Source organism: Orbicella franksi, chromosome 12 (genome assembly GCF_964199315.1).
Source record: "Orbicella franksi chromosome 12, jaOrbFran1.1, whole genome shotgun sequence".
Classification (NCBI taxonomy): domain Eukaryota; kingdom Metazoa; phylum Cnidaria; class Anthozoa; order Scleractinia; family Merulinidae; genus Orbicella; species Orbicella franksi.
In genome coordinates this window covers 8,188,762-8,210,649 of record NC_138156.1, presented here as the reverse complement: position 1 = coordinate 8,210,649, position 21,888 = coordinate 8,188,762, and the positions used below count along the sequence as shown (strand labels likewise).

The window sequence follows — 21,888 nt, the reverse complement described above, 5'->3', positions numbered from 1 at the left end:
TAGTGATGTTAATCTGAAGCAGTTCTTTTCCCAAGCCCCTCTTTTAACAAGTTTATTCCCTTTTCAATCCCTGCCCCTTCCTGTGCCCCCAAAAAGAGGGAGGAAGGGAAAAGAGAGATGCTGGGAACAAGGTTGCTCTGAAGAGATGTCAGCTGCTGAAGAGGTTTCAAAAGCTTGTTTAGCCTGCAAGCAGCATCACATTGGAGCAAAAGCATGCACAGCTTAGCTGCGAGTGCAAAATCACGTGGCAAAGCCCCCAGATGAGAAAGTGTTGGTGCCTCTTCACCACACTCCTTACCACCGGATCGCTTTGGTCTTTGCCACTTGCGCGCAACTCAAAGGTGAGCTTGCTCGCAGGATAAAGCTTGTTTTCCTCTGCATGTTTTTTGGAGAATCATTTACGCCCGAGCATTTACGGAAGTTACTTGGACCAGGCACTTACCATTTATCAGAAGGAAAATGTTGGCATGACCATTGAATAATAATTGGTAAGGGATTTCCCAAAATCAGCGAACCAACTAATGGAGATGGCACTTGCCTCATACTTTGTTTCCTGTTATTACTTTACATTGACAAGAGATTGGAAACTGGGGTAATTAATTTTTGTTTAAATATAAGCATGAGTTTTATCTCTCTGACCTGTTATGACTCTGGGGGCGGTACTCCCAGAACATTATTGGGTGGCATGTATGGCCTGCCTCCCAAAACCCTCACCCTATTTATGACCAACATCTCTAATTTTCCCCACCCTATTTATGACCAAAATGGCTGAAAAACTATACCCTTTGGGGCTACACATACCTATATAAACAATATACATATGAGGAAGTGGTGGGGGGGGGAGGGGTATGACCCAAGAGAAGAAAGAGGGTCAATCCGTATTATAAACAGCCAACAAGATATATTTGGACACTCGTTAGGTATCCACTCGCCTACATGCCCAACATGTGTATAATTGTCACACAAACAGAAAATCAGATGGCCTCCCTTGGGTTTTGGGGGACAAGGGAACATGACCATTTATTTCAAGGGAATAAGGATAATTTGGGGGATTGATTTGAGGGAACAAGAGATATCTCTACAATTAAAGGGAACTTTGCCAAAAAAATTTTTGGAAACAATGGAATTGAGAAAAAGTGAAATTTTCTGATCAAGGGAACGTGCATGCAAAAACCTGGAGAAAAAATGTCTTGACTTTGCACTGATTTGAACAAGGATTTAATTCCCTGACCTGATACAAAATTCCTGACTTAGGGAAAAATCGTTTCAAAATGTTTTTTTCAAGTGTTCAGGGGTGTAGGTTAAATTTTCAGAAAAATGTTTTAATTACTTTCTCATCCAAATATGCAAGATTTTCCCGCGCGCGGGCACTCTTTAAAGCAAACCATCCCATAACTCCTTGCGCGCTGAAGGTGAAGATTCTAAATCTCACGGCGAGTTGAGAAGCGTGGAGAACCTATGATCTTATTTGTGTTCAATTTATTCGATATTTGCGTCATCGATAGCTTTAGATTTTACTCTTTTAACTGTCGTGCTATAAATTTTTTTCGTTGTGACTGAATGCCCTCGTTTAGCGCATGTGAGTGAGGAAACGGCTAATGGACGAGGAAGCCGAGTGAATGTGACAATCTCAACGATCTTCGCTGGGTATCAACCCTTTCCTGTTTGATAACACTGTCGGTTTTGATCTCAGAATGTTCCACACGCCGTTGTGCCCAAAAGACTGTGAAATTAGACACCACGATGTCATCACTTCGCTGCAAGCTCTCACTCCTCGCTTCAGTTCCGCGATGAATGCAGCGATCTTCAGTCCTTCTCGTGTCACTCGTGGTAACAACAAGGATGACTTCAAAAAACAGGTCCACAAGCTCCTTGCCACGGGTTGGAAGAAGGACAAAAATGTCCCAGAAAATAGTAAAGATTTTCAGCTGCCCCTTCTTCACTTGGCGAGCATGTTTGGAAAATACGAAGCGGTCGATTGGTTGTTAAACGAAGAGAATTTCGATGCAGCTTTGAGGTCCTCCTCATCGAACGAGACTGCACTGCATTTAGTTGCTCGCCACCTTTACAAGGCGTTGTTGTCCGAATCTACTAGACTAGAAAACATGAGCATCAGCGCGAAAGTTTCCAATTTTGAGAAGGTAGTTTCGTTGCTGATCGTTAAGGAAGTGAGCCTTTTCTGGGCAAAAGATGGCTTGAACAAAGAGACACCATTTCATATTCTTGCCAAACACCTTCTCGCCGCCAACTCCGCGGAAGCGGATTCAGGAATAGAAGATCAGTGCTTGGCGTTCTACTCGAAGAGCTTTAATATGATCCTGAAACTTCTCCTGGCCGAAGAGGACGGCAGGTTAAGCAGAAAGGATATCATGCAAGCTCTTAGTATTAGGAATGGTGATGGAGACACTCCATTGCATATTGTGGCCAAAGCAACCAAACATGGATACCAAGTGCTTAAGTTCCTGGTGAAGTCATTAGGATCCTCTGATCTTCTGAAACTCAAGAATGAAAAAAGTCTCACGGTATTGAATATCGTGAATGAATGTTATCCTGGCCATGAAAAGGATTTGATTGTTGAAGAAGAGGGCAGAAAGCAGTTGGACCCTGCTGATTTTCCAGGTAGTAAATGCTGTAAAATCCTGTTTATAATCTCTGGGCTTATACAGACTTATTAATGGTACATAATGATTTGATTTCAACTGATTTCCCACTTCTTGCAAAAAAAAAAAAAAGATAAAAATCTACCTGCATATGTTAGCCATCAGGAGTATGAAATTTTTGTCCCATTCAGAGCTCTTAGTTTACCTATGTGATGGCTTCAAAGGCCTCTTTCAAAGCTAAGTTTTAAGAAAAGGAATGCAATATTTGGAAGCAGAATTTTAATGTAACAGACCCAGCTGTACAAAATATCACAAGATAGGTTGCCCCCATGTACTCATCTTCAGTATTTTTTGCCTAAATCTTTGGACATCAACTCTTCAAAATTAGGGCATTTTCCCACACGAGTGATGTTGTTCAGTACAGTGGAACCCCACCTAAGGCTCATGTCATTAATATAGTCACCGCGTTATTATGGCCACTTTTTTAGTCTGGCAAATGCCCATACATTTTCTCACAAGTAAAACCTGGTTTTTAGTGGTTTTGACCTTCTCAAAGCGCATAGTTAGGAACACACCCTCTTTTGTTTAGCGGTCATGTCTTTGGGCAGTGTCAAGTTTCTCCTGGGTCAACTAATCTTCTTGTGTTCTGAAGGTCATTTATGCCCTCTCAATGATCATTTTACCCACCCCTCCCTCCTGGGGTGGGTGGGAGAGGTAATTTTATTTTTCTCTTGGGCTTGTTTTCAATAAAGTTCATTTTGCTCCAAACTCTTCTGCAGTTTTGTGTTTTCTAATTAATAAGGCCAACTTCCACATTTAATTCCCAACCTGTATAATCCCTTATGGGACTAAATGTAATTTAGGCAAAGTTTGAGTCAAGCCAATGCTGGTCAGCGGTCTCTCAGGGCGATCATGCTCGGTGGAGTCTCAACAGGGTTTTGCAGGGCTTATGTGTTTTGCTTGCCAGCTGTGTGAGAATGTGCAGTTTGGCTTTGAGTGCCATTCTTGCCTCTTGAGTGCTTTTGCTCTCTCACCTCCCTACCTTTCACTGGGACAGTAAGTATATGGGGTGGTAAGTATCTCCGCTGACTCTGTCAGTGTGACAGTGCTTAATGGTTGCCGCTCTCAGGGTTGCCATGGATACCTGCATGCTCTGCTCGAGGCTCGTATCTTGGCTAGATCATCCCTAAGGCACCTTTCCCAAACTCAAAGAACAGTTATTTACAAGTGCAGTTGTGATGTATCTGTCATGATGTCACTTAAAATAGATCAGTCATGAAATTTGACTCATGGCCCATTGGTTGCTGTATTTAGGGGATTACACTGTAGATTTTGTGAAAATTTGCTGACACATTCTCTAATTCTATGCCTAAAAACTATGAACCTTTGACTATGTGGCAATTCTGTCCAAATCTGAACTTGGGAAGATCTGGGTACAAATTTCCTCTCCCTAAACCTTTCAGCACCACTTGGTAATCTGTGATATCTTCTCTTGATTACTGGAGGTAAGAAGCTGAGACCTAAAGCTTCAAGTTCAGATGAACCAGACCAAGGAACAGCGGATCTAGTACAATTCCTGAGTCGTAGTTCTTCAAATCCCATGAGGCTCTCCCGTCATGAACCAGCTTTAGGCCGTGGCTCAGCAAGACGTTCTGAGGGATGTGCATTTCACACAAAGTATTTTCCAGGTTTGTGCTCTCCAGATTGCTTTGATACCATGGCAGCCTGTAAGGAAATTTTAGACACCCATACTCCTCTCTGTCAAACTGACTGTGATCTCCAGCATCACTTGTTGACATGCTGTGTCTTCAGCCCATCTGTCGTGTTCCGTACAGACGCTGCCAACAAGATTCCCTGGAAGTTCAGGTTGTGCCTACAGGCTTCCTTCATAGCAGGCTGGGAAAAGTACATGAATGTTCCAGATCCTCTGGCTAGTCTACGTTTTCCACTGCTGCACTTGATCTGCATGAGTGGTAATCTTCTTGCTGCAACAAGCCTTATGCGATACATGAAGTTTAAACTCAGTGTCTCCACGAGAAGTAAAGAAACTCCCCTTCATCTGGTCGCTCAGTACTTTCCTGTCACCCACGCAGATACCAAGATTCCCAACTTCCAGCAAATTTTGAACTTTCTTACTGACGAGGATCAAGGGATGCTGTTCAAGTTTGATCTAAAGGGAGATACAGTGCTGCACGTCTTGGCCCAGTGTTTCAATGGAATGGCAAGCAAACTGCAAACAAAACCAAGTGATGCACCGCTTGACAAGAGTGCTCTGGTTAAGCAGAAAAATTGCTATTATAAAGCAATGAAGGTTTGCCTGCGTAAACTTTCAGATCTCCAGTTGAGCAACAAGCTTTGTAAAAAGCAAATTTGCAAACTGGTGCATGACAGGAATAGTGCTGGTAAAACGTTCTTGGACATTCTGCAAGGAGGTCCAGACAGTGTCATGGGAATGATACTCCAGACGTATGCCAAGGAGTTGTTGCCATATTGTTTTGGTGATGAAAGGCATGATCTGGTTAGTGGCATATGCCAGTTGTCTTGCCCTTGCAGTGGCGGGGAAGCAGCATCCCAAAGCCTAGATTGTGAAACTCAGGCTGGTCAAAGTGAAGGTAATGGCTTATGGATGTTGTGATGTTCCTGTTGATCACAGCCAGTCAAAATGGCCCTTCTAGTACATCAGGGGTTTAGTGTTTTATTTTACTGTAGGATTGAATGTTTTGCTTGGGAGGGGTGGTTGCCTAATGGTTAGTTTGCTGGGCTCTGTTGAAAAAATTTAGGCTAGTGACAAAATAACACGTACATGCGTTCTAAGTTTCTTATTATAGGCCAAAAGAAATTTGTTATTTTACAGTCTTCTTTCTGTTTAACACTGGTACGACTTTCACCCCACTCCAGACTGACCTCTGGCATCACAGTCTCTCAAAATGTGTCACAGTCTATTTCAGATCTTCTGTTCAGATTTTCAGTTCAGAATTTTAGAATTCCGATGCAAACTTTCTTTCTTTCTCTCTTTTCTCATACTTTAAATAATTATAGTGGCATAAGTGTGCAATCTGACAACAAGTTTACAGTTACTTTACCTTATGATTCACCAGATTAAAGTAACCAAGTGGGCGCCATGTCAGGCATTTTATCTCGCATTTATGAAGCTGTCTAACCCATGTAAAATCAACTAGGAAAAAAGTATGATTTGCCTACAATTAAATGAAGTTGTTGAAATGCATGGGTCTTAGTAATCTCAATTAAAGGAACAACTTCAAGGATGCATGTCGTTTTACTTTGAATTTTCAAGCAATGAGTCAGTAACATTCAAATGCTTATCATACAGACAAAACTGTAAGTACAAATGAATGTGATTGTGTTTTTCACGGTATTCAAAATGCATTCTAAGATAAGGGGAGAAAGAAAATTAAAAAATAAAATAAATTGAAATATCTTGGTTGGCCAGGCTGGTGACCAAATGTGAAAAGTTTATTGCTACTGAATCAGACTCAGTTGCATTGGCGACCCTAGCAGTTGCAATGGTAAGCTTTGTACAACCACTCATCATTAAGGTCACTGCTGGTGACTATATTTTTGAGTCCCCAACCATTGTTTTCTTTATAACCTTACATTTACCTGATATGACCACCTGAAATGTTGAATGAGATCAACGGCAAAAAGCAAAATAGTGTTCAGTTACAATAAATTGCATAGCTGCTGGAGACTTCAGATGATATTATGCATTACTTTAGTTTCATCCTTACCAGTGAGGAACAATATTATTGTAAAGTTCTCAAAGCAATGACCCCCTAAAACTAGTGAGCCTCCAGAAATAGCAATACAACTTCAAGGTTGTTCCCAAATTCTGAAAAACACTCTGTAGGTAATGACCATCCAAAAATGGCAACAAAATTTAATGGTTGTTGGGAAATTCTGAAACTCTCTCTTAGAAAGGAGTGTGTTTGGAGGGAGGGTGCTACATCAAATCATTACAGTATAACAAGCTGAACCAAACTGATGAGATCTTTCTCGTGGATCACTCTCTTTGCTTTGTGTAACATACACTCTTCAACAAAATTTATCTCTTTCTTAATTGTATGCATTGGCACACGTGGTATATGTGTCAGATAAACACTGATTCCGAGAAAGTTGTGACCCTCTGAAAGTAGCAATAGGAAAAAAGCTGCTAAATACAAAAGTGATGTAAAGTTGTTTCTTTTTGAACTTCACGGCGATATATGCCTGGATAATGATTTGAACCAACCTTGTTAACACAGCCAGGTTTTTATGGCACATTCGTGACCACTATTAGTAGGGTTTTCCTGTATCAAGGTTTTAATTAACTCTTTTTCCTTTTATGCAGAAGGCGAAAGCTCTGTTCAAGAACCAGTGTCATCTTCACAAAGTCCACTTGCTGACGTCAATGACAGCTCTGCTGATGTCTCTGAACCACAGTTGACTCATGACCAGCCTACACAAGTGGAAGTGGCACCTTCATCTGCGCTTCCTAGAAGACCCCAAGCACAGGTGCGTAGCATTCAGGTTCTGGGACAAGCAACGGCAGGGAACCCTTCTTCACAAGCTAACACTGCTACGCAACCAGTGCAGCATATTCCAGTGGTTTTCATCAAGCAGGAGCCAGTTGACTTGCAACATGACGCCCAGTGTTTTGTTACCACCAACAGTCACCTGGAAGCTTATACACCAAGGCAGAATGCTTTCATCATTCGTACTGGTGCTGCTGTTACAACTCCCGTTCAGAACCCTTCACCTCAGCGGTCGTTTGAAAGGGGCATCATCCATCCAGGTGACCATTCTTCATCAAACCCATCATCTTTGCAATCACTTGTTCATTGTGTCCAGGCAGTGCCAAATGTGACTACAACAAGAAATCAGCCATTGGCAACTGGTACCCAAATTCCAACCTTAGTTCAACAAGGGGTACAGACAGTGGGGACACCTACTGTCAGTCATCCATCAAGTGCTGGCACCCAAACCACAGCGTTGCCACAACAACGAGGACAGATGACACAGACTCCTTCTGTCAACCAGCCATTAATGGCTGGTACCCAAACTACAGCGTTGTTGCCGCAAGGGGGACAGACAGTGAGGTCACCTACTGTCAACCAGCCATCAACTGCTGGTACCCAAACCACAGCCTTGCTGCTGCAAGGTGTGCAGACAGCAAGGACACCCTCCGTCAATCAGTCACCACAGGGTCAAACAGGAGCCTCTAAGGATCCTTTAAGAAGAGAGCAACTGGCTCAGGCAAAACAAGTGCAGGGTAAACGAAAATCAGCTGAATCTGTTAAAGAGATGGCTTTGGAAACGCTAAGCAAATATAAGACAGATTACAAAATAGGTAAGACCTATAGTAATACCTCTTAAATAAACCCTTCTCCACAGTAATAAACCATGAGCGCAAAATCTCACTCCTCCTGTAGTTTGGCTATACCTAAACTACAGCTTAATTTGCAGCTCTTGATGTGCGCGTTATTGTCAGATATCAACTTCTAAGAGAAAAAACTTGCAACAATTTTAGGGGTGGTCAATCAAGTCTCATATAAGAGTGGATATGATTTTATGCTTTCTAAAGACAGATCTGTCCAAGAGCTATTTAATTGGCTTTTTAAATATGATACAAATTGACCAAATATGTTAAAGAATGCAATAGTATTTTGTGCCACATGACACTTGCGAGAATGAGAGGGTTAATGATGTAGTCTTGCATATATCCATGTGGTGTTTCTGTTTAGCATTTGCTCTGCGAGTCAGAAAATGTTTGCTTATGAGCAGCATTTACTTTTTGTGTCTGTGTTAGGCACTTATTTTTTGTTTGTATTTTTGTGGATTTTGGGATGGGGGGCGGGGGCAGGGATCCATATTCGCAGTCATCCAGTTGTCCCGGTCATCCGTGATGACTAGAAAATCATAGGGACAACTAAATCATTGAGTTTTCCTATTGATTTGAAATCAATGCGAAAACTCGTCCGCTGTTGTCTTTTGAGTTTCCTGCATTCTGACCACTTGTCATCCAATTGGAGCTTTAAGAAAACAGATAAAGGTTTGCAGCTTTCTTTTGCAATAAAATCATAATTTTGGTCCCCCATCTGGGTTCTCATCTGGGATGATGTGGTATTCTCCATGAATGAAATCATTACAGACTCAATTTCCATTTTGTCAACCGCAGATGCTCTGTACTGCACCTGTTTCTGAGGCTCAATTGCATCAGCTTTTTTGATCAAGATATGTCATTTAGTAATGTTAACACTTCAGAAAAACAAGCCAAATAGGAGCAGAAAGAGCGAAAGCATTCCTTTTGGCCTTCATGGCAGTCAAAGAGGCCTTGATTTTCATTTGTACCTGGATTTTCTGTGTCCACTGGATGTACTGGGAGACTGGTCACATGAATAATAATAAAAAAAGTAAACTTTCCATTTACATGCTGTTCTGTTGCCATTCTTCCCTATTGAAGGGCTAGTAAAATTTTGCCAGGACAAGTATGTCATCTGGCATACTTGCCCGGCTGAGGACTTGGAGAAAAAACCAGTATGGATCCCTGTGGGGGAACAGAGAGGCTTCCTTTTACAGCAGGAGGTGCGGATTATCAGATTTTACATTCATAAACAATGAGAAACATTTCTGAAAAAAAATTGTTATTTTTTATCATTTCAGAATTTTTCCACACACCACTTTGTTATGTAAATTGCAGCATTGACCATCACCATCTTATCCTGGCACTGCTGAGCTCTTCAAATAGATTAATTTCCCGAGGTTCACTGAACAGCTTTACACAGCTTTTAGAAACCACCAAAGTCAACTTCCTTAAATGTGTGAAGAAGAACCTTGATGAGGGTTTTGCTAAAGACCTTGACATCTCTGATGGTTTGGTTGTATTGAAATATCCTTTGATTCATCTGGCAGGAATTTTCTTCAAGTATACAGCCATAGACTTGTTAGTTCATCTCGGCTTTGAGCGAAATCCGTGTTCACCAAGAACAGGTGAACTGCCCTTGCATTCAACATTACGCCATGGCTTCTCAACTGGTTCGAAGCTTTACAAGTCATTTGCCATGAACAGGAATTACGAGAAACTGTTTTCCAGGGTGTTCAAATCATTTTCCAGTGAAACGGATGTGATTGAGCTTCTGTCTCAGCAAGACAAAAATGGAGACACACCCTTACATGTTGCAGCTAAGAGGATGATTGAACGACCTGCTCCACTCAGCAAGCCATCAAACATTGTTACATCAGAGATTCCTGATTCAACCCAGGAATGTGAGTCAAACAGTTCTAGAAGAGGTGTTCCTGCGGATGTTACTCTGGTTTGCACGCTCGGCCCCCCCAGTGAGCAGCATCGGTGTCGAGCCGACTTTTATATTCACTGCTTGGAGTACATTTTGAGAAAGGTCCAGGAGGCTGCGACAAATGCTCGTAAAGTGAACATTGGCCTTGTAAAGCCTCTGTTCTTAATGAAGAATAATGAAGGAGAAACATTTCTGCAGATTATGTGCAAGGAGCACCATATAGCTAATACGGCTATAAATGACCTGCTCAACAGATTTCCCGATGTGACTTTTGTTGACTGTGTTAAGCAGAGTGTTCCTGAACCCTGTTGGCCTTATACCTGTTTGCTTGGTGAGCCTTTAGTTGAAGAAGAGAGCACAAGTGGTGTCTTGGTGACTGTGTACTCCCCCATGGAGGTGTCTGGACCATCTGACACACCATCAGGTGATTTCTTGAGCATTGTTATCTTGTCTTTTCGTGTCTGAATTGATTGTTTTTTCTATGGAGGAGTGGGGAATGGTTGGATGAGCAAAGCAAGCTAAGAGGAACTTCTCTCCCCACTTTTCTTTTGACCTCATTCCTTTAAGAGAATTGACCTAACAGCTTGATAAGTAGGTCTTTAACCTGGAAGGGGGACTCCATCATGAAAAGGTCTGGGATGCTTGTCCGAAAATTTAATTTAAATCCCTAAAGGAAACCAATCTAGGAGCAGCTCAAGCTTTTTTTGACCCCAAAAAGATACCACTTAAAAATGGAAAAGGCTCAATTATATTCTGCTGTTCGCGAAGGTAGCTGGTGCTAATAGACTGGACTCAAGAGAGCTGCGGAAATTGAGCCTAACAACAGAAATAAGAGTGTTTTATTGTTGTCTCTTCGCATGCACCCTAAAAGGTACTTTGATAGGTAAAAATAGTTGTGTCTCATCTTGAACACCTTAAGTGAGACCAAACGCCTTGATTTACACCTGGTAAGTGAGACGACGAACATCCCTGACCTTTCCATTTGCGATTCCCCCGGGTCTTAAATTAACTACTAGACTTCTTTGCTTAGAAGACACGATCTAGTGAAAGCCTTGGGAAAAAACATGAATCTCTGAGTTTTGAATGATCCACAGCCAGTTATTATTTGCACATAAGGTGCCTCTCTCCACCCAGGTGTATAAATGGGTACCGGCGAACTTAATGCTGGGGGTAAGCCTGCGATGGACTAGCATCCCATCCAGGGGGGAGTAGAAATACTCCTAGTCGCTTCATGCTACAGAAACCGGGATAAGCTCCGGCCTGATGGGCTACTTGGCTCGCATGCAGACTTTTTTTTAAGGTTTATTTAAAGTGCATATGACATGAAAAAATAATTTCTGCTTATTTGAAAGGCCTTTCAAAATACAGAATGGCGTTATTTTGTTTCTTTTGTGATGCACATTTGTGGTGCCAAGTTTCAAGAACACTGCTTCAATATTTTCAGAGATATCGTTTATTCAGTATTTTACCACTTTTTAGTTGCAAACAATATGAGGTCATCACTGGTCTAATTTGCATAATGGAAAAATGTCAATATCTCTAAAATGAAAAAAGATATTTCCAAAAAAAAACGCCATTCTGTAGTTTGAAAGGCCTTTCAAGTAAGCAGAAATTATATTTCATGTCATATGCACTTAAAGTGCCTATGAAGTAAAAAATAATTGCTGCTTATTTGAAAGGCTTTTCAAAGTAAAGAAGAATGGCGTTTACCTTTTTGGAATATCTTTTTTCGTTCTAGAGATATTTACGTTTTTGTATTATGCAAATGAGGAAAGTGATGACGTCATAAATCGTTCCACTTGAACAGTAAAACACTGAATCAAGAATATCTCTAGAAATGTTGGAGCAGTGTTCTTCAAACTTGGCACCAGAAATGTACATCACAAATAAAACAGAATGACACTTTCTGTGTTGTTGCCATGGCAACACTTTTGGCTTCAGTCCCTTTCTGTGAAAAACCAAATATGCCCATTTGCAACCCTTTGAGAAGGGACAGAGGGTCTTGCTTGGACCACACATGGTTCCCATATTGTCTTAACTCTCCCCATTAGATTGTTGGGAGTGGATGATCTTTGTTTAAGATAAAATCTGGGAATTTTAGTTTTAATTAAAACAGGACCAGCAGCATAACTGTTGTCATGGCGATGGCACAATGGGTGTCATTTTGTTTCTTTTGTGACGTACATTTCTGGAGCCAAGTTTAAAGAGCACTGCTCTAATATTTCTAGAGATATTCTTGATTGAGTGTTGAGCTGTTTTTTTGTGGAACCACCTATGACATCATCACTCAAAATACAAAAACATGAATATCTCTAAAACGAAAAAAGATATTCCAAAAAGGAAAATGCCATTCTTCTTTACCCTGAAAAACCTTTCAAATCGGCAGCGATTATTTTTTACCTCATAGGCACTTTAAATGATGCATCAACATACAAGATTTCATTTGCTCATCAGTAGTTAATGCAGGAAAAAAAATTAGACTATAAACTAAAACAGCATGTGAGGATATCAATGTCATCATGGTTATAGACATGTAAACCAATGATATCTCAGCATTTGATTGTTGTTTTATCTTTTGACATCATTCAAGTCTCTCACTCATTTTCCTGTGCTCACGTATGAAAGATACCATCAGCACTCAAAGAGAAATCCATATCCTTCGTAATGATGTAATTTCATCTCTATATAGGGTTAAGTTGCGGTGTTGCAGTCATCCTAAGGCTAACAAATTCTTTCACTTTAACTTATAATAGATGCACAGCCTTCAAAACCAGAGTCACCCCAGCCATCTTCAGAGGTCAATTTGACACAGGTTTCGCCATCTACATCTAACACATCGTCAGTGAGTGTTATAGTGCAGGAGTCCACTACTACACCCTCTACAGTCACACCCATGCAAGTGAATTCAGCTTTAGTTTCACCAACATCTGCTTCCAACACAGGTGATCTCCTTGATTCTGTGTTGACTCCGGTGGTGGCAAACCCTGGACATGCCACCTTGAGACCTACCACCAAACGCAAGATCATTGAAGCCTTGAGAGAAGACTATACAGAGAGGTTGGAATTGGCTGTGAAGGGAAGGCGAGAAGTGGAAGAAGACATCCTCAAACACAGGTCAAAGACTGAGGAACTGGCAGAGGTGATGGCAAAGAAAAGGGAAGAAATGCAAAAGTTGGAAAGGGAGCTGCAAGAGTTGCAGAAGGAAATGTGGCACAAGAATCAAGCCATCCAAGCATTAGAAAACAGCCTCGAGCAGTTTTCAAAAGAGGAAGAAGAACTGGGAAAGAACTTGGCTGTTCTCCTAGGTGCAGATCCAGAACCCCCAACCAAAAAGAGTAAAACCCAGGACAGTGACAGCTCTGAGCAAGATACAGGAATGTGAAAGGGAGATATGCATAGATTATAATAAGTTTACATTCATGTGACAAAAGACCTTGTAGTTTAGTTAGTCTATATTATGGGTTATCATAAAAACAAGATGCATGACATGAATGATGATGCAACAATGCTGGTGAATGATATCTGTTGTGAAAAAATGTCTCTTCTGGGAACAAGGTTTTGTCTAAGTCATATGTACCTCTCATTCAAACTTATTTGAATAATGGGACAATGTCCAAATCAAGTAAAAGTAAAATTGTGCCATCATTTGAACAGTTCATCCAACTTGTTTCTGTGGTAACAAGAATGTAAACCTCCATCTTTTAAAACGCCCCTGATATACATGTTATCAAATAAGGAATTTTTTACAAGAAAATTGCCTCACTCTTTACTACTGGACGTGGTGCATGTTCCTTCACCTTTTGTCATCTCATACTGATCTTAAGGGATTATGGAAAACTGATCTTGAACAGGTGAATCTCTTACACAGCGCTGAGAAGCACTTGAAAACACTAGATAGCCTCCAATGGTCAAAATTTGATAACAGTGAAACAGGCTACACAAAAACGCACACACAACTTGACTTTTGTGACTACTCACGGTTACCACTGGGTCAATTTTTGTCAGGGCATGCATGGTAATGCACAGAAATACTCTGATGTGTAAGTAAGAGTTCATTAGTGAATGAAAGTCTCAAAATTCTCCCAAGTAGCACTGTGAGAAATGTCTACTCACCAGGAAGGAGAAGTTTTATTTTGATCTCATATGATCATAAAGTTATGATGTGCTTGCAATTTCATTTTCATTATTTGTTCAGTTTTAGTCAAGCATATTACATGCATACTTAAAATATTCTGTGTCCATGCTGATAATAATTATTTAATTAATTAATTTGATTTTATGCAAATAGTAACTAAAGAGAATGTTATTGAAGATTTTAGTTTAAAACTGGACTCACTTCACAACATGTAAGCACAGCATGTGGGCTTTTTATTTGTCAATGCTTTTGTGACTTACAATGGGCAGAAAAGGTGTTGAGACACTTTGCTGTTTTGGAGTACCTCCAACAAATGTTCTCCCCCCCCCCCCCCCTTCCATACTAACCCCTCCCCAAAAACAAGGTTGGCCTTCTTGACCCTAAAACGTCCCTCTTTCCTCTACAATATCGAAAATGGGGAGGGAGGGTACTCTTCTCAATTTAAACCAAAGTTGAAACGGAATAAGTGAAATGTTGCAATTAGCACTCAATTCAGCCAACTGTCTCAACTACTTTTGTCACCCATTGTAGGTTTTATGTACTTGAAGTTCTTAGAAACAAAAACCTTATTGGCATAAAGTAACTGCATTGATCTCAGGAATACAGTATGCCTTCAAACATGTTATTGGTTGACATTGTCTAAGGTGGATCCTTTGATCAAGAAAATGTAATACAGATAAAGGAAAGTACTCCCACATAAGCAAACTTATATCTAGTTATGTCAAACAAGAGTTGTTATGGTGTATAAAGAACACTGAAGATTCTTAACTATAGTTAACAGTTAATAGTTATCATATGTTAATAGTTGTACTGGAAGCAACCATAATTACTGATTTTCCAGTTTTAGTTAGGTGTTGTAGGAACAATTGCATATTTCTTTTGAAACCTAGCTATGTTGCTTACGGCACCATGTAGTGGAAAGAAATGTTTTATTTCTCAAAGGAGTTGGCAGTAACTGTGTTCTTTGTGGATTGCCAAATTTGTTGACTCTTCCCAGAATGTAGAACCACATTTTTACCATGTTTAAAGAGACTGTTTCCAAAAGGTTTTTATCTGTAAATGGAGTAGAAGATTTTAGAAAACTGATCAGTGTAAGTGTTAAAGAGAATTATTTAATATTTTATGTCAATACAGTCTGATAGATGTTATAATTGAGATTTTGAGACAGACATATTACTTCAATAGTCGCTTATTCTTTTCAGATAAGTGTTGAAGTAGACGATTCAGGCCTGCTCAGGGGAGGGGTGTGTAGTTTGGCATCAAAATACCCAATTTTTTCCCCTCATAAGATACCAATACTACAAAATTATAAAATATGTGCTACTAAATCCCTTAATTTATCTTACAAGTTTAATTCATGTCTATATACCGAATACCTAAAATTCAGGGAAAACTAGATACTTTATACCCAAATTGTGAAGAAAAAAAAAAATACCATAGACCTGAGTTAAACAGCTGCAGATACTGTATATCCTAAATCGTTGGCTGGGCCTGACAATTAAGTGACACTAAATGGGCAAGAAAAAGGAAAAGTAGGTTATAATACAATAGAATTGTAAGAAAATATTATCTCTGCATGTCTCATTTGGTTAAGATGTACAAAAGTTTAAATGCATATTGCCTTACATAACATTTTATCAACTCTTTCAAACCAAACATTGACCAATATTAAATTTCTCCTTATGTATCAACTCGATGTTAGGAATGTAAGTTAGGAGAAAAACACAACTTGTCATAAAGGATGTTTGATAAATTAGTACATTCTCTTAAATAACTTTTACTGTGGCACAGTCTATCTTACCCAGTACTGAGCATGTTTGGGCTGAAGGGTTTAATTGATTTATGTTACTTGTAATACGTAGTAGCCTTTTGTCGTTCATGTTTGACACTAATTATTATTATTTTCCTTGATGATGAGTTTGCCTTCTGACCCTCGTCATTCTGCAATTATAGTAATCATGCTGTGTAATTTTCCATAGAACTTGCTAATAAAGTCTTAATTATATCATCAGTTGTGCATAGTTTTCAAAACAGTCTGGTCCCAACAAATGATCAAACCAATGAAAATTTCTGTTGTCAAAAATAAGTCTCCTTTCTATACCTCCTTGTTCCCTCAGGGACTGGAGTATAGTTAAATATTTTAATGAAAACATTTTGGGGTCAAGTGACACCACTTTCAATAACTTTCTACATGGTGCTAGAGATGACCAAAAACAGTTGTACATCTGAGAAATTTAGTACAGTATAAAGGATTAATACTTGTGTATGGAGTATTAAAATAATTTATGGCAGATAACTGGAAGCATCAGAAAGCAAATTTTGACTATTTTGTTAGCTGTCTTGGGAACTCTTGTTCCTCGTTTAGGAGTGGGGGACAGTGATGAAACCTGACCATAGTTCTTTTTTTATTCAGTCCACGTGTACTTCAACATTCTCAGAGTCAGTCGAGTAGATGATTCTGCATGAAAACTAATAATTATTGTTGCATGGTCGTGCACCCAAACAATTATGTCAATGTGCACTCAACTGTAGTTAAGCTACCGGGAGTCATCATATGAGTTTCCCATCCATACATAGACAACATTGATGACAACCAGCTTATTATCAAGAGTTTTTGTACCAGAAGACACATTTTACTCTTTTAGGGGAAGGGAGGTGGGGACAGGTTAAGGAGGGCAATAATTCTCCTGGCTTCATTTAAATGTACCTAGGCCTCTCTTTTTGCTAAGTATTTTTCATCTTGGCAAATCTGATCACCGCCCTGATCAGGAGTGATTGATATACTGTCCATGTTAGTGACAGGACTGTTCTTGTAAGGGCACTTTCCTTCAAGTGGTTGAACATCACGGGTCATTTTCTGTGACTCTCACAAAGCACTTCCGTTGGCCACTTAGGGGGATACCCTTGGGGGGTCGTCTTCTGTCACTTGATTTGGAGCATGTATGTTTATTGTGGAGTGTAGCAAGGTGGTGACCATCTTTGCCTTATTTTTTTTTTTTGTCATGAACGACGAAACAAAGTGTCATACGCCGTTTTGCCGTAAAGACTGCGCCTTCGTTCACCATGACTTGATCAAAGCTCTATGCATTGAGAGGAACAGAAAAGAAACCTCTTCGCGCTGTTCTTCGAAATCGCACGTTCTCTTAAGACAGTGTGTTCAGCTGTATGAACAAAATGGATGGGACAAAAACAGCATTGTTCCGGACAGTTCACCAGACCTGAGGCATCCCCTTCTGTACTTAACTTGTGCATTCGGGAAGCACCGAGTTCTAGAAACTTTAGTTAAGTTGGATTTCGACCCTTCTGTAGTAACACAAGATGGCGCGAATGGACTCCATGGACTGGTCGATCACTTCTATCGGGTGGGAAATATGAAACAATGCGGTGGTTTTATGGCGATTGACAAGAGATTAGAAGTCTTTGAAAACGTAGTGAGCATTCTCTGTTCCCGGGATCGTAATATATTCTCTGTAAAGGAGAAGTTGTATGGTCGTACCCCTTTACACATCGCCGCTGAAAGTGTTATAAACTCGGGTCGACATGCTCGCGTTGATGGCCGCTGCGATCCCATGAAAAGAACGAGATACTTTCAACGGTGTTTAGAGGTAATGTTAGGCCATCTTCTTGAACTCAAATGCAACTCTTTACTTACTCACACTCAAGTGATGGACACTGTTGCAGCGCAAGATAACGAGGGAAACACCATTTTGCACATTCTCGCAAGGAGCCCTTCTCTTCCCGGTTGGGAGTCCATTCAAAACGTCATGAAAAACTTCGTGGACAGCGATTTTCCTTTGAAAAAGAACAAGCATTCGAAAACGGCGTTTGAAATACTCTCGACCTTCAACGAGTTTTTGGCAAGGAAGTTATTTTACCCAAGTGACGCTGATAATAATGGAGAGGAAAAATTGAGAGGTAATTGAAAGCATATACATAAAATTCTTTGTTTGTATTGAACATTGCCTTGTCAAAGAAGCTTTGCCTATGGACACTGTAGGCAAGCTGAGTTCGCCTTTTTATCCACCAGCGTGCCTATGAAAAGAAGATTTCAATAATGTTGAAAACTTCTTTTATGTTATATACTAAAAGACTTCGTTCCAAACATGTAGAGAAAACAATATAATTATTTTACACACTCTTGTCAACCTGTCAGAACGTGAATACATAGAGCTCTGGTTAAAATTTGAAATTTTTTTAAAACATACAGACCTTATCAAAGTTTTGGAAGCCACCTTGACAGATAGGCAAGACACATCAGAAATTACAGTGTTTGTATGGGAATGCGATGGCAAATAATTTTCTTTAAAAAATTGAATTCTAAGTTATTTATGAATAGCAAAATTAATATACTAGACAAAGGATACAAGCACGAATACAGGGATCAACATTTTCCCTTTCCTGGAACTTGCTCTTTTTGTTTGTGCTTGCCTTGTGGTGTGTGAAAGCAGAACACAGCATTAGCACTAGATAATCTTTTGGCCACATCAACCATTACCTCTGAGTATAAATCTACTAGCATTCAATCACAAATGCCGTTCTCTGATTGCCTACACCACTCACGATCCATTTTGTTTTAGTATAAATCTACTAGCATTCAATCACAAATGCCGTTCTCTGATTGCCTACACCACTCACGATCCATTTTGTTTTAGTATAAATCTACTAGCATTCTATCACAAATGCCGTTATCTGATTGGCTACACTACTCACTATCTATTTTATGATAGATAGTGAGTAGCGTAGTGCTCAGTGTGGCCTTGTTAACAAAATACGGTTGCTTCTTGGTGTTTTCGAAGTGTCTGTGAACAGGATTTAGATAAAGTTTTGAACGACTAGTAGATTTATACTATAACAATCAGATTATTCGCTCTTGATTTCTATGCGTGATAGAAATCTCCAGCTCATAATCTAATTGCTTACTGCATAGTGAGTAGCCTGGCTGTGTGCACTTGTAAACAAACTTTCAGCCACTTTTTTGCATCTTTGAAGTGTCTGTGAAGGGTATTTAGATTAAGTTTTTAACAACTTGTAGATTTATACTAAAACAATAATATCATTCTTTCTTGATTTCTATACATGATAGTTGACTCAGACTGCACCCTTGTCAGGTATCATGTAATAGAAGTCTCGAGCTCATAACCTAATACAGTTGAGTAGAAATCCCAAACTTGTTTAATCTAATAATAATTATAAAATAGAAACTGGACTCAGTTGAACAGTAGCTTTGATGAGGTTGGCAGGGTTAGACAGTGTGTTAATACTAACCAAGTGCTCATTTCAGATGCTACTGGTAATTCTCCACCCCTGAAATGTGATCTTCCACAAAACCTGGAAGCCTCAGTTTCTGCTGTGATTCCGAGATCAGCCATCTTTGCAAGTGACGACCACAATACAGGTATAGCTGTTGAAGCTGTATGGAGTCAAGCTGGACACATTGATGGATCTCCTTCAAAGGTAATGCAGCATAGCTCTTCTGTCAAGAGTCTAGAGTCTGTCATTCACGCACTGCGTAACACAGCAAAATGCACACCTTCCACATCTCAGTGGGTTGGCACAGGTAACCCAGCTTCATCCACTCATCACAATGGGGTGTCATCAGATGCTGTGATGTTCAATGGCAAGTCAAAACATTCAGCAAGTTTGCAATTTTCATTAGAAAGAAATGATGTCAATTCTTCTAGTTACAATCAGAGTGCGTCTGTTTCTGTTTCGGCAGCTGGAGCACCAGCCCAAATGACTGGCACTCCAGACTTTCCAACAGGAGGCTCGTCAAGTGATGATCCATACCCAGTTTTCCTACCTAATTTTCCAGCAGCAATGGCAGAAACAATGTCCATTGAATCATCCCCACCTGAAGCATCAAAGCAAGAGGTTGAAGCTACAACATTCTCTTCTTGCTGTGTTTCTCCATTATCTCAAAGTAATTTAGATATGGAGAATGCCATTGGAACATCACCATCAACTCCAGATTCTTGGATGCCAGAGCGTAAAGCAGAAGAAGCCACTGCTTCCTCAACTGCTACCTGTGTCACATCAGAGCCTGCTGATAATAGCCGATCACCTTTACATGAAGATCTGGACTCCACAACATCAAATGAAACACAGGAAGATCATGTCACTGTTGACGGTGCAGGAGAGGAACCAGCAGTACAGGAGAACACTGCAGCATCGTCCTCTGGGAATGGCGCTTTTTTTGATTTTCTCTTGACCCAAGGAAGTGAATTCAACCCCACAATGAAATTTCAAATTGTGGAGCTGATTAAGAGTGAGTTTGGTAGGAAAATGACAGCTTTTAACACAGAGATCTGCCAGACTGAAACAGAAAAGAGAAACCTGGAGGCCAAGATTAGAAACTCTAAACTTGCACTGCAGCAGAAGGAAGAGGAAAAGCTGAGATTGTTTGCAGAAATTGATCAACTCCAGAAGAACATTGTACAAGCAACAGAGAAACACAAAACCCTCTCGCAGCAATGTGTGAAGTTGAGGAAGGAATCTGAAGCTGTGAAACGGAAGATTTCATCCTGTGAGGAGGTCGAGAAAGAACTTTTTGGTAGCCCTGCTAAAGCAAAAAAGTCACTAGATAGGTGAAGGTTGAATTAGAGAAGGGTTTGCTTATTAACTTATGGGAAATGTATTGTAAAATGTGACTAACTGGGCTACTAAGTGATGTTGAGAAATTGTCAGTTTGGTGGAAAGATTGTAGTACAGAGGGTTCTCAGATTTTTAATTCTCCTACCTTTCTCTCCTAGCAAAATATAAAGCAATGTTCTATCACTTCCCATCCTCTCTTTTCTTGGTTCTTGTAGAGTTCCCCCCCTTTTTTTATTACCAGGTTCTCTCCCCCCTGCCTCCTCTCCCCCTGCCCTTTCTCTCCCTGCTCCCCCCCCCCCCCCCCATCTTCTCCAAGGAAATGGGAGAAATATGTTGAGGATTATGTAAAAATAACTTGGTTCTAAACAAAAGTGTTGAGGATGGTAAAAATAGACCCTTAATTAAGGGAGTCCTACAGCAAAAGATTGTGCATAAGTTGCTTTGAAAGAAATTGCTCTACATTGTTATGGTTATTTATTGTTGTATCTCTCATTTTCGATACAAGCTACCATGCATACAACTCTAGAGAGTTGTAGTAATATTGACAGCTTGACACTTTTCCATAGTTGAGCTACTTGTCACACCATATGACATTTATACTTTAAGGACAAAAGCCATTCCCCCCACCCCTGCTAAAATATAATGGTTATTAGTTATTAGTATATTCTCAGCTCCGACTATTGCATTTCTAGCTCTCTGATTGGCTCAAAAACTCCGACTATGAGCCATTAGTCGGAGTTTTACCTTATATGGAAAACAGTGCGCCAAGTTTAAAAATTTTCCGCTCTGTAAAATTGTTGAAATAAAAATCGGCGGCAAAAACCCGATTAAGAATATACTAAAACAATTATTCCATTCGACCTTGTTGGATATGAAGTGATCATAACCAACTCGCGCTACGCGCTCGTTGGTTATTTATCACTTCATATCCAACGCGGTTTCATGGAATAATTGTTAATTGGCTCTGGTTATTTATTGTTATATTGTTATTGTTATATCTCTCATTTTCGATACAAGCTACCATGCATACAACTCTAAAGAGTTGTAGTAATATTGACAGCTTGACTCTTTTCCATAGTGGAGTTACTTGTCATATGATATGACATTCATACTTTAAGGACAAAAGCCATCCCCCCCACCCCCTGCTAAATTCATGCATTAAGTTACATGCATTCATGTGCATATTTATATATATAACATATATTGCTTGATTTGAAGAAATAAAATGAAATATTAAATACTTATCACACAGTGTATTAAACAAAATGAT

The 21,888-nt window shown here is 39.9% G+C and overlaps 2 protein-coding genes across 3 annotated transcripts; both read left to right on the top strand.

Moving 5' to 3' along the window:
• The first annotated feature begins 1,328 nt into the window (after nt 1-1,328).
• On the top strand, nt 1,329-16,035 carry LOC145463332 (uncharacterized). Of its 2 annotated transcripts, none has more exons than XM_081447082.1 (5): nt 1,329-2,619; nt 4,106-5,212; nt 6,949-7,947; nt 9,261-10,316; nt 12,646-16,035. In XM_081447082.1, the coding sequence occupies exons 1-5, from the start codon at nt 1,695-1,697 to the stop codon at nt 13,272-13,274; spliced, it is 4,716 nt and encodes a 1,571-aa protein (XP_081303208.1). In that variant the 5' UTR covers nt 1,329-1,694; the 3' UTR covers nt 13,275-16,035. The 2 variants fall into 2 exon arrangements, with proteins under 2 accessions (XP_081303208.1, XP_081303209.1); XM_081447083.1 differs by having other exon boundaries at nt 1,366-2,619; nt 4,106-4,288.
• An 82-nt stretch (nt 16,036-16,117) lies between these two features.
• Nucleotides 16,118-21,270, top strand: LOC145463334 (uncharacterized). Its single transcript, XM_081447084.1, has 2 exons — nt 16,118-17,942; nt 19,309-21,270. The coding sequence occupies exons 1-2, from the start codon at nt 16,970-16,972 to the stop codon at nt 20,613-20,615; spliced, it is 2,280 nt and encodes a 759-aa protein (XP_081303210.1). The 5' UTR covers nt 16,118-16,969; the 3' UTR covers nt 20,616-21,270.
• The last annotated feature ends 618 nt before the right edge of the window (nt 21,271-21,888 follow it).

Excerpts from the sequence above, each read along its gene's own strand:
- LOC145463332 (XM_081447082.1), top strand. The coding sequence starts at position 1,695 with ATGTTCCACACGCCGTTGTGCCCAAAAGACTGTGAAATTAGACACCAC. Across the intron at positions 2,620-4,105 it reads GGACCCTGCTGATTTTCCAG|GTAAGAAGCTGAGACCTAAA; the intron begins GTAGTAAATGCT and ends TGATTACTGGAG. Across the intron at positions 7,948-9,260 it reads TAAGACAGATTACAAAATAG|AATTTTTCCACACACCACTT; the intron begins GTAAGACCTATA and ends TTATCATTTCAG.
- LOC145463334 (XM_081447084.1), top strand. The coding sequence starts at position 16,970 with ATGTTTATTGTGGAGTGTAGCAAGGTGGTGACCATCTTTGCCTTATTT. Across the intron at positions 17,943-19,308 it reads TGGAGAGGAAAAATTGAGAG|ATGCTACTGGTAATTCTCCA; the intron begins GTAATTGAAAGC and ends TGCTCATTTCAG.